Source organism: Lampris incognitus, chromosome 10, assembly GCF_029633865.1.
Source record: "Lampris incognitus isolate fLamInc1 chromosome 10, fLamInc1.hap2, whole genome shotgun sequence".
NCBI lineage: Eukaryota > Metazoa > Chordata > Actinopteri > Lampriformes > Lampridae > Lampris > Lampris incognitus.
In genome coordinates this window covers 59,340,686-59,355,466 of record NC_079220.1, presented here as the reverse complement: position 1 = coordinate 59,355,466, position 14,781 = coordinate 59,340,686, and the positions used below count along the sequence as shown (strand labels likewise).

Below are 14,781 nucleotides of genomic sequence, written 5' to 3'. Positions count from 1 at the left end.
GAATTTCAAGTTGAGTGAATGAGAAGCGACAGCTCAACGTCTTCCAGTCTGGTCTAAAGCTGGACGGACAATCCCGAAGGCAACCCCCCTCGCCGGTGGACTGGAACCGGATGCTGAAATGCTTCGTCTCGAGTCCCCGTGGTGTGCGTCGTCTTCGGTCTCGGTCAGCCGCCGAGGTGGACCCCGCTCTCCCAGCCTCCACATGCGCATCGACGGATGCGGCGCGGCTTGACAGTTAACGGTTACCCGCCGTATAGTGTTGGTCTCCAGCTCACATCACTGACCAACTGTCTATCTACTAATACTCTAAGCTAGGTAGGTTAAACACAACAAAATTGAACTTACCGCACCAAACATCCAAGGGCGTAAGAGTTTAAGTGAACGTTAGCTAGCAGGGAGTCGTACTTAAGCCGGCCAGCGTTAATGAACCAGCCAATTGAGTGCAAAGGGGAACCAGGGTTTCGGTTAAAACGTGGCAGGCATTTGGCAAGTCACGTCGACCAGAACCCTGCTTCAGCTAGCCGAGCGGAGGCTGCTAGCAGCGGCCAGCCGTACGGCCAGCCAGCACCGCGCTGCACTTCCGCACTTCTCCCTCCAAGCCGAGCTAGCAGCTGCGGTACCGGCCAAGACGGCTAATTCCGAGTGCTCCAAATCCACGATCGCCACCGAATCCGAAACTTAACGCCCAAACACGAACAAACCGAGCGCTTTGAACGGAGCCCGCTGGACAGAAGCTCTGTTATTCTTCCGCCGCAGGTTCTTCCTCGTACTTCCTGTTCGTTGGTTTCAGTTTAGCAGAGCAGGTACCGCCACCTACTGTTGTGGCTGACTGGGGTATTGACAGTATGCAAGGAGGGTTGGTGGAGGTTTATGTTTTTTGTTATTATCGTCTGACGTTAATTGCTACTTTTCAGCAAATACTTAATTAAAGTCAAAGTCCAAGTACTTGCCTTTGCCTGTATGTCTGTATGTCTGTGTTGTGTTTATCTGTTGTCTTGTTTCAGCCCGTTTCTGGTAAAGCCACTTTGAGTGTTGGAAAAGCGCTATATAAGTTTGATTTATTATTATGATTGTGATAATTACTGTTATGATTTGATGACAGAATAGGAGGGGCTGTGGCTTCCTAGTTTCAAACGTGTTCTGTCTCTAAAGGCATCATCGTGGACGTAATGTAGACAACAGGTGGGGATACCGTGGCACTATTCTTTCTGCTGTCTACTTGCATTCATTTATTCTAAGTGGGTTTAATATAACCAATGCATACCGTGTGACACTTGCGGACAAATATAACCCCCCCCCAAAAAAAACCAATCAACAAAAAGAAAATAAACACAACCATTCTAATAAGTCTTACACCATTCAACAAAGACTTTATTTTAAGTTCAGCAAATGATTTACTGCCTTCAAACGGGTGTATTTATATTTATAAAGCAAATAAACACTACTAATGACAAGATAAGAATAAAATCTACAAAGCAACTTTTTCCAGGATCCTTCATTTGGCACAGTGAACAAGACTAAATTCACTGTGTAAAAAAAACCCAGCCGTAAATAAAGACATAATCCTTTACAGCAAGCAGCAATGTTTGTCATTTTCTATCAACGCAATGCATACAACATCCAACCTGATAACAATGATAACGGTCATTAAATGTAATGACAATGGCAAGCTTGAGCAGCGGCAATAAAATGTACAATCAGAGCATGCTATAAGAATAACGACATCGCGTCGTCACCTTTCATTACATGTCATGTGACGTCAGGTGAAAATACATGCCAGAAACAGCAAAGAATAAACTCAAATGCTGGCTTTGTAATCTTCATGAAGTAAACACAACACTATGGGATCAACAGATGAAACACTTAAGGACATTAAATTATTTAACATTATATTATGGCACTGGATTTCATTATATATAATGAAAATATACCCCCTCCCCCCACCATGTATAAGTGTGTTTATGTCTATATATATATATATATATATATATATATATATATATATAAAACTTTGTTAAAAGCAACACTCGACGGTAGGGGAGGCGCTCAACAAATAAGGAGCAAAATAATCCAGTGAGTCAAGCCAATTCTCTGAGAGACAGTACAAGACTGTTTCCTGTCGTAAGCATCATCAGCTGTCAGCGAAGAAGCTACGCGGCAGAGAACACACCATTACTGCCTCGTCCTGCACATCACCTGTCTCATACACAATTCACTCGACTCACTGGATTATTTTGCTCCTTACTTGTTGAGTACTTTCCCTACCGTTGAGTGTTTCTTTTAACAAAGTTATATACTTATCTATTTATATATATTTATATATGAACCTCAATATTAAGTCAAATATTTACATTCAATTTGTGTGTGTAATACAGAGAAAGATCAAGAGGAAGAGAGAGAGAGAAAGGACCTTCATTTCAAATGACTGAAAATAAAGGAATCTTGGATTTTAATGAACTTTAAAGTTTTAGCATGGGATGAAATAAAGAAAACAACTCAGCATTTATGCTCATGACTGCTCCCTTGATCATTAGAAAAAAGTATTGCCAAGTTCTCTAATATTTTAGCCCCCTCATATTTGAAGTGATTGAAGAAATCCTCCATCCTTCATCTTTTTCTCCCTACCCTTGTCACACGTCTAGCACTGTGAGTTTTTCTTTGTTATTCACCTTTTAACCTTTCTAAGGCACCAGTCCCAATGACACAGACTGTAGACAAGAGCCCACAATGAAAAACCACCACATCGGCACAAACAAACATCAAGTGAATCACTTGAAAATAAAGTGACATCAAAGCAACCAAAAAAGAAAAAAGGGGAGAGTGATGCCATCTTAGAATAAGGATGATGCCTTCCCCAAAGTATCTTTCAGTGGTTCTGAATCCTCCTCAAGATGGTGTTCTCTAAATGGAAACTTCATACTCCCGTGTATCCTATGGCCAAAGTGAGAATAAAATCAACAATATAGCTGCAAGTGGCAATTCCAGGGTCCAAGCACAAGCTGAAAGCTTCAACAGCTTAGTTAAAAAGAGCCATCAAGTTTGGTGATGTTTGGACAAACTGTCATTGATTTACGGCAAATTTGCACCAGGTCCATGCACGTTTTTGAAACTGGTGGCGCCCCCTGTTGAGCAATTTCAAAATAGGTTTACACACGTGGTTCAACATTGTTATGAAACATATCCTGCGAGTTTTATAATAATTGGACAAACAACTTCTGATTTATAGTCTGATTTGTGTTATGCCACGTCCATTTTTTGTATTTGTAGTCCCCTAGTGGTCTATTTGATTTAACTTTCAGGGTATGTGTTACATATCCTGCAAGTTGTGTGATGATTCGCCCAACGGTTGTTGACTTTGGTCTATTTATGTGCTGAGCTACGCCCTTTTGAAGATCATTGGTCAATATCTTGAAAACGAAATAAGACATCCATCCATCCATTATCATCCATCCATTATCCGAACCGCTTATCCTGCTCTCAGGGTCGCGGGATGCTGCAGCCTATCCCAGCAGTCATTGGGTGGCAGGCAGGGAGACACCCTGGACAGGCCGCCAGGCCATCACAGGGCCCACACACACACACACACACACACACACACATTCATTCCTAGGGACAATTTAGTACGGCCAATTCAGCTGACCTACATGTCTTTGGACTTTGGGAAGAAACCAGAGCCCCCGGAGGAAACCCACGCAGACACGGGGAGAACATGCAAACTCCACACAGAGGACGACCCGGGACGACCCCCAAGGTTGGACTACCCCGGGGCTCGAACCCAGGACCTCCTTGCTGTGAGGTGACCACGCTAACCGCTGTACCACCATGCTGCCTGAATAAGATATCAACAAGCGTTATACACCTTTGATACGCTTGGTCCAATAATGATCGACAGAAAATTTGGTACCAATCGGACCTACGGTTTAGGAGGAGATGTCAACAATGTGTTTTTCAAAAAATTCAAAATGGCGGAAAATCTAGTCAGGTGAATTTCAGAGGTTCTTGGGTCAAATTTGTAGTGTGACGCTAGCTGGATGTCTGGACCGAGTTTCGTGTAAATCGAACTTATGGCGTAGGACTTATGACTTTTCAAATTTGACCTTTAATTATAGCGCCCCTATCAGGCTGGCTGGGGTCATATTTCTGAGCAGCACTTCTACACAACTTGCAACCAATGAGCAAAATCTTATGATTCTACCATTTACCTTCTCACAGGAATTTGTGCAAACATTTCTGAAAGAAAAATAATAAACCAGCACAAAAACAATAGGGTTTCAGACTTTTGGGCTTGGACCCCTAACTAGGAAATGGATACATCCTATCCAAATATTTAATTGGCAGGATCATTCTTGGAAGCAAGATTATACATACAATATTCTGAATTTAACAACTGTCAAACAGGTTCTATATCATAGTATATAGTCTAATTCCAACACAAAAGATCACAGGACATATTTTTACATGATTAGTGGTGCACGCTATACTTCTCAATGTTGATGGAGAAGTATAGAGAAGGCCAGAAGGAGTTACATTGTGTTTTTGTGGATTTAGAGAAAGCATACGACAGGGTGCCGAGAGAGGAGGTGTGGTATTGTATGAGGAAGTCGGGAGTTGCAGAGAAGTATGTAGGAGTGGTGCAGGATATGTATGAGGGAAGTGTGACAGTGGTGAGGTGTGTGGTTGGAATGACAGATGGGTTCAAGGTGGAGGTGGGATTACATCAAGGATCGGCTCTGAGCCCTTTCTTGTTTACAATGGTGATGGACAGGTTGATGGACGAGATCAGGCAGGAGTCTCCATGGACGATGATGTTTGTGGATGACATTGTGATCTGTAGTGAGAGTAGGGTACAGGTGGAGGAGAGCCTGGAGAGGTGGAGGTATGCACTGAGAGAAGAGGAATGAACGTCAGTAGGAGCAAGACGGAATACCTGTGTGTGAATGAGAGGGAGGACAGTGGAATGGTCAGGATGCAAGGAGTGGAGGTGACGAAGGGGTATGAGTTTAAATACTTGGGGTCAACTGTCCAAAGTAACGGGGAGTGCAGTAGAGAGGTGAAGAAGAGAGTGCAGGCAGGGTGGAGTGGGTGGAGAAGAGTGTCAGGAGTGATTTGTGACAGAAGGGTACCAGCAAGAGTTAAAGGGAAGGTTTACAAGATGGTTGTGAGACCATCCATCCATCCATCCATCCATCCATCCATCCATCCATCCATCCATCCATCCATCCATCCATCCATCCATCCATCGTCTTAACTGCTTATCCTGCTCTCAGGGTCACGGGGATGCTGGAGCCTATCCCAGCAGTCATTGGGCAGCAGGCGGGGAGACACCCTGGACAGGCCGCCAGGCCATCACAGAGCCCACACAACCACACACACCAATTCATTCCTAGAGACAATTCAGTACCGCCAATTCACCTGACCTACATGTCTTTGGACTGTGGGAGGAAACCGGAGCCCCAAAGGAAACCCACGCAGACACGGGGAGAACATGCAAACTCCACACAGAGGATGACCTGGGATGACCCCCAAGGTTGGACTACCCCGGGGCTCGAACCCAGAACCTCCTTGCTGTGAGGCAACTGCGCTAACCACTGCGCCACCATGCCGCCTGATAGTGAGACCAGCTATGTTGTATGGTTTGGAGACAGTGGCCCTGATGAAAAGACAGGAGGTGGAGCTGGAGGTGGCAGAGATGTAGATGCTAAGATTTTCATTGGGAGTGATGAAGAAGGACATGATTAGGAACGAGTATATTAGAGGGGCAGCTCAGGTTGGACAGTTTGGAGACAAAGCAAGAGAGACAAGACTGAGATGGTTTGGACATGTGTGGAGGAGAGATGCTGGGTATACTGGGAGAAGGATGCTGAATATGGAGCTGCCAGGGAAGAGGAGAAGAGGAAGGCCAAAGAGGAGGTTTATGGATGTGGTGAGGGAGGACATGCAGGTGGCTGGTGTGACAGAGGAAGATGCAGAGGACAGGAAGAGATGGAAACGGATGATCCACTGTGGCGCCCCCTAACGGGAGCAGCCGAAATAGTAGTAGTAGTAGTAGTGGTGGTGCACTCACCCCAGCCTCGTAAAGAGGGTTGTTAAAATCCGACTCAACTGTAATTGGACTGTATGAGTGTGTGTGGGAAAGCGACTTCCAGAATAAAGGCTTCCATTCTAGTCTGCAGATGCTGTGATTGGGGGGGGGGGAAAAAAGATTTGGGGTGAATTTGTTCATGAAAAGCCAATGAAACTGACATATCCATGAGGACTAGTATGAAGGAATGATTATATTGCACACTGACATGAACATCTTTCCCAAACTATTGTCGGCTGGTATTTAGTCTCACCATTACCCAACTGTCCAAAAAATTTGAATAACAAAATAATCCAAGCCAACAGAAAAGTTTGGCACAGATTACAAAACTTATATTAAGCACTGGGAGAAAAAGTATTTACATTGGGGCAAAGAGGTGCAAAACTCACAATGGTGATCAATATACCTGTTACTATTCAGTGGTGATCAATATATCTGTTACTATTCAGTGGTGATCAATATACCTGTTACTATTCAGTGGTGATCAATACACCTGTTACTATTCAGTGGTGATCAATACACCTGTTACTATTCAGTGGTAATGAGGCCATACATTACAAAGCATGGCAGCATCCAAGATGGTGTCATGAACAGCTGCCACAGTGCGTTGCTCCTTCCTTCTTTGTTTATGACGCTTTAATATCGTCTCTGTTGACCAGCCGCGGGGCACTTGCGTAAGAGAGGAAACTCTCAGCAACACTGCGAGTCATCAGTAACAGCCGCTGTGACTCAGATACTGTCCGACTTTTAGATCATCATTTCTACATAGACTTATACACTTTGTCTTCTTCTCGGAGCAACACACCAAGACAAATTCCCTGAATGTACTTTTTTTGTTGTTGGATTTTCTCCCCAATTGTACTTGACCAATTACCCCTCTCTTCCGAGCCGTCCCGGTCTCTGCTCCACCCCCTCTGCTGATCCGAGGAGGGCTGCAGACTACCACATGTGGAGTCACCAGCCACTTCTTTTCACCTGACGGTGAGGAGTTTCACCAGGGGGACGTAGCGCGTGGGAGTATCACGCTATTCCCGTTAGTTCCCCCTCCCCCTGAACAGGTGCCCCGACCGACCAGAGGAGGCGCTAGTGCAGCGACCAGGACACACACCCACATCTGGCTTCCCACCCGTAGACACGGCCAATTGCGTCTGTGGGGACGCCCGACCAAGCTGGAGGTAACATGGGGATTCGAACTGGCGATCCCCATGTTGGTAGGCAACGGAATAGACCGCTATGCTACCCGGACTCCCTGAATGTATTCAACGGTTAATCATAACATTTGAATTTGAACTTGATTTGGAAGCGATTCAGTATTACTAGCTAGAATCTCATCACTCACCTTCCGCACGGCACTTACTTTGTATAGTACATGTAAATTCCCCCAATCAAGAGGATGACCAGGATGATGGGCAGGACTATAGCCAAGGCTATGTTCTCACTGAGTATCTGATGGGAAGGCTCGTACGACTGGGAAACTGTAAAACAGCCCAAACAAATTCACCAAACAAACAACAAGAGCCATATTATCCAGTGGAAGTTGTAGTTGCAATATAAGTCTACGTCAGCACAGATGTTTTCAATATTATGATACATCATACATCTCAACAGGATGTCATACATTTTCAAAGACAGAATAGGACAAAAAAAAAAAATCACCTTCTAATTTGTGATCATCCAGAAGCTCCTCATATGCCACTGTGTTATGAGAGAGAGCGAGGGAGATGTTCATGGGTTTTCAAGACAAACAAAAAGCTGTTATTTTCATCTAATTTTCAGCCTGCAAGTCAGAAAGAAGCCTGGGAGTCCCAACAAACACCACTATCCTTTCAGAATATGACACAAAAGGGTCACGACTTTTCTTCTTCTTTTTTTTGATTCATCTTCCATGACTAAACATATTCTTCTAAAAGGAAGAATGCGCATGGCTGGCACATGCTGGTGGCCAAACTCTTACTAATACCAACACGTTCTATCACGCGGGATGGCGCTCAGCACGAAAGAGAGAGACAACACTTTTCACTGACTGGAAACATCACCAAAAGATGGCGCTCAGCATGAGATTTCTCTGTGTGAAATTGCTCAGATGACAGTCATAAATGTACCTTTACAAAAGGGAGGTGGGCTGTTCCACTGAGACGGATGGCCTGGAATGCAGTTGATAATGACCTCACCGATCAGCTCATAGCCCTCGTAACAGAAGAACCGCAGCGTCTCTCCAGCCTGGTAGCTGTGCTTGTACAAAGTCTGGTAACCATTATCGGGAACGCCAGGATTTGGGCATGGGTCATATTTTACTGTTAAAGACACACAAATGCAGACAGTGGATGTGCCAAGTGTTTGCACTTGTTATCTGCAGTATGTATCGCCATAGGCCACACAGACAGGAGAACAAGAAGAGGGCAGAAAGAGACTCACAGACACACTTCGGACTACGGTCACTCCATTTTGGGTTGCCAATGTCCCGTCCATGGCAGGAGATTTGACTGGGACCTTCCAGTTGGTAGCCTTGGTTGCATGAGAAGCGGACCACCGTCCCAACAGCGAAACCAGCCTCGGGCCGCACTGAGCGTGCTCCATTTACCACCTCGCCTGGATCAGGACACTGCTGCACTGCAAGGAGCAAGGACAGAAAAATATACTATCAAAAGATTTCCCTGGCCTCTGTGACTTTACCAGCATCACAGTACACAGGACAGAAGAACACTTGCTTCATCAGTCAAAACTGCTTGAACTGGGAGTCCAGGTAGTGTGGCGGTCTATTCCGTTGTCTACCAACACGGGGATCGCCGGTTCAAATCCCCGTGTTACCTCCGGCTTGGTCGAGCGGCCCTACAGACACAATTGGCCGTGTGTGCAGGTGGGAAGCCGAATATGGGTATGTGTCCTGGTCGCTGCACTAGCGCCTCCTCTGGTCGGTCAGGGCACCTGTTCGGAGGGAAGGGGGAACTGGGGGGAATAGCGTGATCCTCCTACGCGCTACGTCCCCCTGGTGAAAAACCTCACTGTCAGGTGAAAAGAAGCGGCTGGTGACTCCACATGTATCGGGGGAGGCACGTGGTAGTCTGCAGCCCTCCCCGGATCAGCAGAGGACCGGCATGGCTCGGAAGAGTGGGGTGATTGGTCAGGTATGATTGGGGAGAAAAGGGGGGGAAAACTGCATGAAAAACAGTATGTTAATAACAAAAATAAAATATGTGGTAGATCCAAAAGTGTGAAGAAGCCTCGATGTATTTTTCTTTGGACTTTAAAAAATGGCAGTTAATGGTTGTTTTATTAGTTAACCCCCGCCCCCCAAACTCTTTGACACCCCAACATGTATTCCCAGTATACACTGTGAATTCTGTACATTACACTGCACCTGACACCTACATTGTCTGTCTGAGAGTAGAAAATTATCTGTCCCAAATGTAAGTGGGAGCAAAGAGCAAAGCTAGTGGAAGAGGAGATCAGAGGTGAGAATATATCTGTGTTGGAGAGGAGGGAGAATGAACATGAGGCTTAATTGTGACCTGTTCATTGTTAATCTGCTTATGAAGTTTGGCATTAACGGTCATTGCTGAAATATATGTCTGCATGAATAACTGCTCACTTTCATTTCTCTTTCTTTATATTGTTGTGTGTGCAATATGTTGTTTTCTATACAATGCAGGCAACTTTATGGCATCGCATCTAGCAGCTGAGTCCAAGACAAATTTCCTGGACAAATAAAATGTATTCTATCTTTATCTTGATCTCACCTGAACATGTGCCAACTCTACCATTACCGGGACTAATTTACATAGGGCTTTCCAGTGTACTTCTGTGCGTCATTTAGTTTATGTTACCACTGGCACCAGTCACCGGGCATGTGTGAGCGTAGCCTGTAAAAAATTCCAGTGGGTGCCGCTACCCCAACTTGCCTCACCTTTGACACAGGTAGGTGGATTGTTGCTCCACGAGAGGTCCCATTGGCAAGTGATGATGTCAGAGCCACTGATGTCATATCCTGGTTGGCACTGGTAGGTCAGCACACTGCCTCTCACAGGAGACGAGTGGGAGGAACTAATCCAGCCGTGCTCAATTTGTGGAAGGGTGGGGCAGGTGTCATTTGGCTCCACTTCTGCGTACCATAAAAAGGGTTCATTCACATTGTTACACACAAGATCAGTAGGAAAACTATCTGTTCAACAACAGAACTGATCAGTCAGAGGTATTGTAGACCAGTGTTTCCCAACCCAGTCCTCAAGGAACCCCTGTCCTGCAGATTTTCCTTGTAACCCTGCATAGGCAGCCCTGCTTGTACTTACTCAACCCATCATCTCACAGCACTTAATTATGCAAGGTGTGCAACATCTGACATTATTCATTGCTGATTGGTTGAATAACTAAAAACAGGTACCTATTCAGGGTTGCAAAGAAAATCTGCAGTTTAGGGGGGCCTTGAGGACTGGGTTGGGCAACACTGTTGTAGATTATGCCACGTTAATGTGAAATTGGTGTCTTTTTATCATTTACAAACCACACAAACAGATCTCACAAACACTGTAACTGGCTATGAAGGTTGGTGGTTAACTTATATTTATTGAGACGCATATATTTACAACACTGGTGTCACACGCAAGGCAAACTTATTAAATTATCAACAAATTGTTCTTGATTTACAAAACTGGGCAGCTGGATTAGGTCACAGGAAAGATACAACACTGGGTGCTCATTGGAAAACGCCATTTCCATATCATGTTCAAGATTAGTGAATTTGCTGACTGCCCAAAAAACAAGTAAAACATTTTCAGACAGTGAAATGTGTATTTCCTACACACTTAAGTGAGCATGTGCCCCACCGGTTCTGTTTTTTCAGAGGGTAAATGAGGATTTTCCTAAATAAAAGGAGGACCTTGCTGCCAGAGTCTCAATCCACCTGCCACATAACAATCACATGTGACACCGTATATAGTAACTATATTCAGGACTCACAGCTGGAACCTACCACGGAAATGAATAAGGAATCCCTGGCTCAGGATAAAACTGGAATCATCTGGATCACTCTGAAACTGAATGGTGACCTCTGAGCCTCCAGACACAACCTGGAAGCGTGCCCTGGACCCCAGGTACTGGCCAATCACATGGGACATGAGATCATGCCCATCAAAGATAGTCAGCACATCATTACGCCGGATGTTCAAGCTTCAAGAAGGTGAAAAACAACATAGAAGAAATTAGATTGCACTTCTAAGAGGTTTCTCATTAATATAGGCAGTCCACCCACCCTGAGACAGAACATTATGCAAAACATGAGCCTCTCATTCATTCTATGTTGTTCTATTTCCTAATCATTTTGCTTTTAATGTTGGCTGTAATTTAATGTTTTTGATTTCACAAGTGAAAGATGTCGGATAAACTTCTACACTTACTATGCCTAATCCCATTTCATACTACACAGCAGTGAGAACTTATCATCATTAGAGGAGGACACAATGATATCTCATGAGCCGATCTCATCCAGCTGTGTATATTTGCTGGAAGCACAAACTGGCGCCACCATCAGTATCCTTATTAGATAGCTTCTCAGTCAGGGGAAGTTTAGAAATTCATTTAGAATCAGTTGTAGCTTGACAAAATCATGTTTACCCAGCAACTGTTTTGTTTATTTTTGGATTTTTTCCCCTTTTTTCTCCTCAGTTGTACTTGGTCACTTACCCCACTCTTCCGAGCCGTCCCGGTCGCTGCTCCACCCTCTCTGCTGATCCGGGGAGGGCTGTAGACTACCACATGTCTCTCCTCCCATACATGTGGAGTCACCAGCCGCTTCTTTTCACCTGACAGTGAGGAGTTTCACCAGGGGGACGTAGCACGTGGGAGGATCACACTGTTCCCCCCAGTCCCCCCCCCCAAACAGGCGCCTCGACCGACCAGAGGAGGCGCTAGTGCAGAGACCAGGGCACACACCCACACCTGGCTTCCCACCCGCAGACACAGCCAATTGTGTCTGTAGGGACGCCCGACCAAGCCGGAGGTAACACGGGGATTCAAATTGGTGATCCCAGTGTTGGTAGGCAACAGAACAGACCGCCGCATCACCCTGGCGCCCCCCACCGGCAACTGTTTCTGCTTTATTGTTTGGTCATACATATTGATCACTCAATATGTAGTCGTGAATTTGGCATGGTTAAACTATTCTTCAGGCTAAAGGTTTGCTCTTCAGTGCTTTGGTACAGTGTCAGATAGAGGATTGACTCGTGCTTGGTCAATGTCAAGTTTGTGAAGGAGCCGAGTATCCTAGGAACAACTCCCTGTAGCCATGGGCCCTGTTCAGTTCACGCAGTGGGAAATCAAAAGGTGAGCGAACTATCATCTTCAGTCGGTGATCAGCATGGGCAACATTTTCAGAAAAACATACTCATCGGAGATGACAAGACACCACGCCAGATTTGTAAAACTGGGATGAACGAGGAACTGTTCGCTGGAAGAGACGGACTCGTGAGATCCTGTGCTGTGCGTACACCAGAGAGGACAATATTAAAAAGGCCAGTTCAACTCCTATATCCTTTAGAGACTTAATTGCATGAACAGTCTTCACGGGGGTAGGATGTTATAGCTTCAGTTCACTGATGCGTGTAATTCATAGTAATTCATATAGTTAAAAACATACAGTTAAAAAGGTTACATACTGTGAATGTTGAATCATTTTGTTCGTATATGAAGAATTATAATTGTGAACAGTGACTAATACAGACCACAAGGCGGGCAGTGGTGTTTTGAGTGTAAAGTTACAAGTGCCACAAAGCAGTGTCGAAAAACGAGGAAGAAGAACTTTACTAAAACGAATGAGATGAGAACAGTTCATTTTATGGATGTAAATGAAACGCAGTTGTTCAGCAGACGTCTGAAGGTTCAGACGTGGTGCCCCGCTCATGTCTGTGGAAGCTGCAGCTCATCAGCTGCGGATCATTTACAGTAATAAGATGCGGGGCATTCAGCTGTCCGCACGCCACAGGGTCTCACAAGTCCATCTCTGCCAGAGAACAGCTCCTTGATCGTCCCAGTTTTCCAAATCTGGCGTGGTGTCTCGTCATCTCCAATGAGTACCAGATCCCCCTCCTTTTGAAACGGTTGGTGCGGACTCTGCAGGTCCAAACCAAGAGCACAGTGGAAGAGGCCACATGGCTGTTCACCTGTGCTGGGACTCGAGCAGGGCGCCCAGAGTTGAAGAGGGTGAGTCACGTGGGTAAACTACCACTATTCCAATAGCGTCAATAGAGTCACTGATAAACGAGCCGATTCACAAGGCCAAGGCCACATCAGCAGGGAACACATGGTCTACAGCGAACATGTAGTAGGTGTTGACATTTTCCTACTCCATACAAAGGATTGCACACGTTACCTATTATTTCGCGACATAAAAAAACAAACAAAAAAGAAGAAATCTGTGGTGTGCTGTTGTCCTTTACATTTGAGAGTTTGCATGCTTATCCGGCTTATGAACATCCATTACCCACTCACGGATACAAGACAGCGATGTTTCCAAAGAGAAACACCCACGTTGCTGGCTATACTCACATCTGCACATCCAGTTCAATGCGTTTCTCTTCGTTACCGTGGATCTGCCATACACAATCCTGCCCCTTGGCATACCTCTGGGGCCAGTCAGGGGACAGAATAGTGCCAGACGGCTCGGTCAGCTCCCCTCCACACAGGGCTTAAAGGGTAGGAAGACAGAAGTTGAGGTAAGGAGGTTGGTTGAAGGACTGAGAGAAGGATCAACAGGTGATGAAATAACAGTGGTGAAATGAGAGAGAAAAAATCAGATGGAGTGATCAAATATTAATGGCAGGACATAAGAAACAAGGGAAAAACAAGAAGGGGAACATGATAGCAAGGGGCAAGAGAGGTTTCAGAATACTCATAGATGAGACAGAAAAATATGCAAAACAGTGTGAAACAGAGCACAACTGTCCAGAGCCCCTACAGAGTTGTGTGTATCCTAAAACCCAATGTAACTTCAAATGTCAAATAACCAAAGCTATTTGCATATCCGAAGTATTAACTGGGTGTGCTAACCACTGGGTGGCACGGTGGCCCAGTGGTTAGCACTATTGCCTCACAGGAAGAAGGTCCTGGGTTCGAACCCAGGCTTTCTGTGTGGAGTTTGCATGTTCTTCCCGTGTCTGTGTGGCTTTCCTCTGGGTACTTCGGCTTCCTCCCACCATCAAAAAGACATGCATGTCGGGGCCAATCCCCCGTGTTACCTCCGGCTTGGTCGGGCGTCCCTACAGACAGTTGGCTGTGTCTGTGGGTGGGAAGCCGGATGTGGGTATGTGTCCTGGTCACCGCACTAGCGCCTCCTCTGGTCAGTCAGGGTGCCTGTTCAGGGGGGAGGGGGAACTGGGGAGGAACAGTGTGATCCTCCCACGTGCTGTGTCCCCCTGGTGAAACTGCTCACTGTCAGGTGAAAAGAAGCGGCTGGTGACTCCACATGTATCAGAGGAAGCATGTGGTAGTCTGGAGCCCTCCCCGGACCAGCAGAGGGGGAGGAGGAGGAGCGACTGGGACGGCTTGGAAGAGTGGGGTAATTGGTCAGATACAATTGGGGAGAAAATTCCACAAAAAACAAGAAAAAGAAAAAGACATGCATGCATGCATCATCTTTTCCCATTTGTTGTCCCTCCCTGTTAAAGGGTTTTTAGGGAGTTGTTCCTTATCTGATGTGAGGGTCTAAGGAC

The 14,781-nt window shown here is 45.6% G+C and overlaps 2 protein-coding genes across 2 annotated transcripts in view; both read right to left on the bottom strand.

Moving 5' to 3' along the window:
• Positions 1–747, bottom strand: part of kctd13 (potassium channel tetramerization domain containing 13) — a 29,173-nt gene extending 28,426 nt beyond the window's left edge. Inside the window, exon 1 of the mRNA XM_056287948.1 lies at positions 346–747. The gene's annotated coding sequence lies outside the window, so the exon portion shown is untranslated. The remainder of the gene's footprint in view (positions 1–345) is intronic.
• Positions 748–2,901: 2,154 nt separating this feature from the next.
• The window catches only part of sez6l2 (seizure related 6 homolog (mouse)-like 2), a 40,210-nt gene continuing 28,330 nt past the window's right edge, over positions 2,902–14,781 (bottom strand). Inside the window, exons 11-19 of the mRNA XM_056287942.1 lie at positions 13,619–13,757; positions 11,049–11,245; positions 9,987–10,181; positions 8,498–8,692; positions 8,185–8,376; positions 7,739–7,777; positions 7,440–7,557; positions 6,065–6,176; positions 2,902–2,931 (exon numbers count right to left, since the gene is read on the bottom strand). Of these exons, the coding sequence (XP_056143917.1) occupies positions 2,902–2,931; positions 6,065–6,176; positions 7,440–7,557; positions 7,739–7,777; positions 8,185–8,376; positions 8,498–8,692; positions 9,987–10,181; positions 11,049–11,245; positions 13,619–13,757 (1,217 nt within the window). The remainder of the gene's footprint in view (positions 2,932–6,064; positions 6,177–7,439; positions 7,558–7,738; positions 7,778–8,184; positions 8,377–8,497; positions 8,693–9,986; positions 10,182–11,048; positions 11,246–13,618; positions 13,758–14,781) is intronic.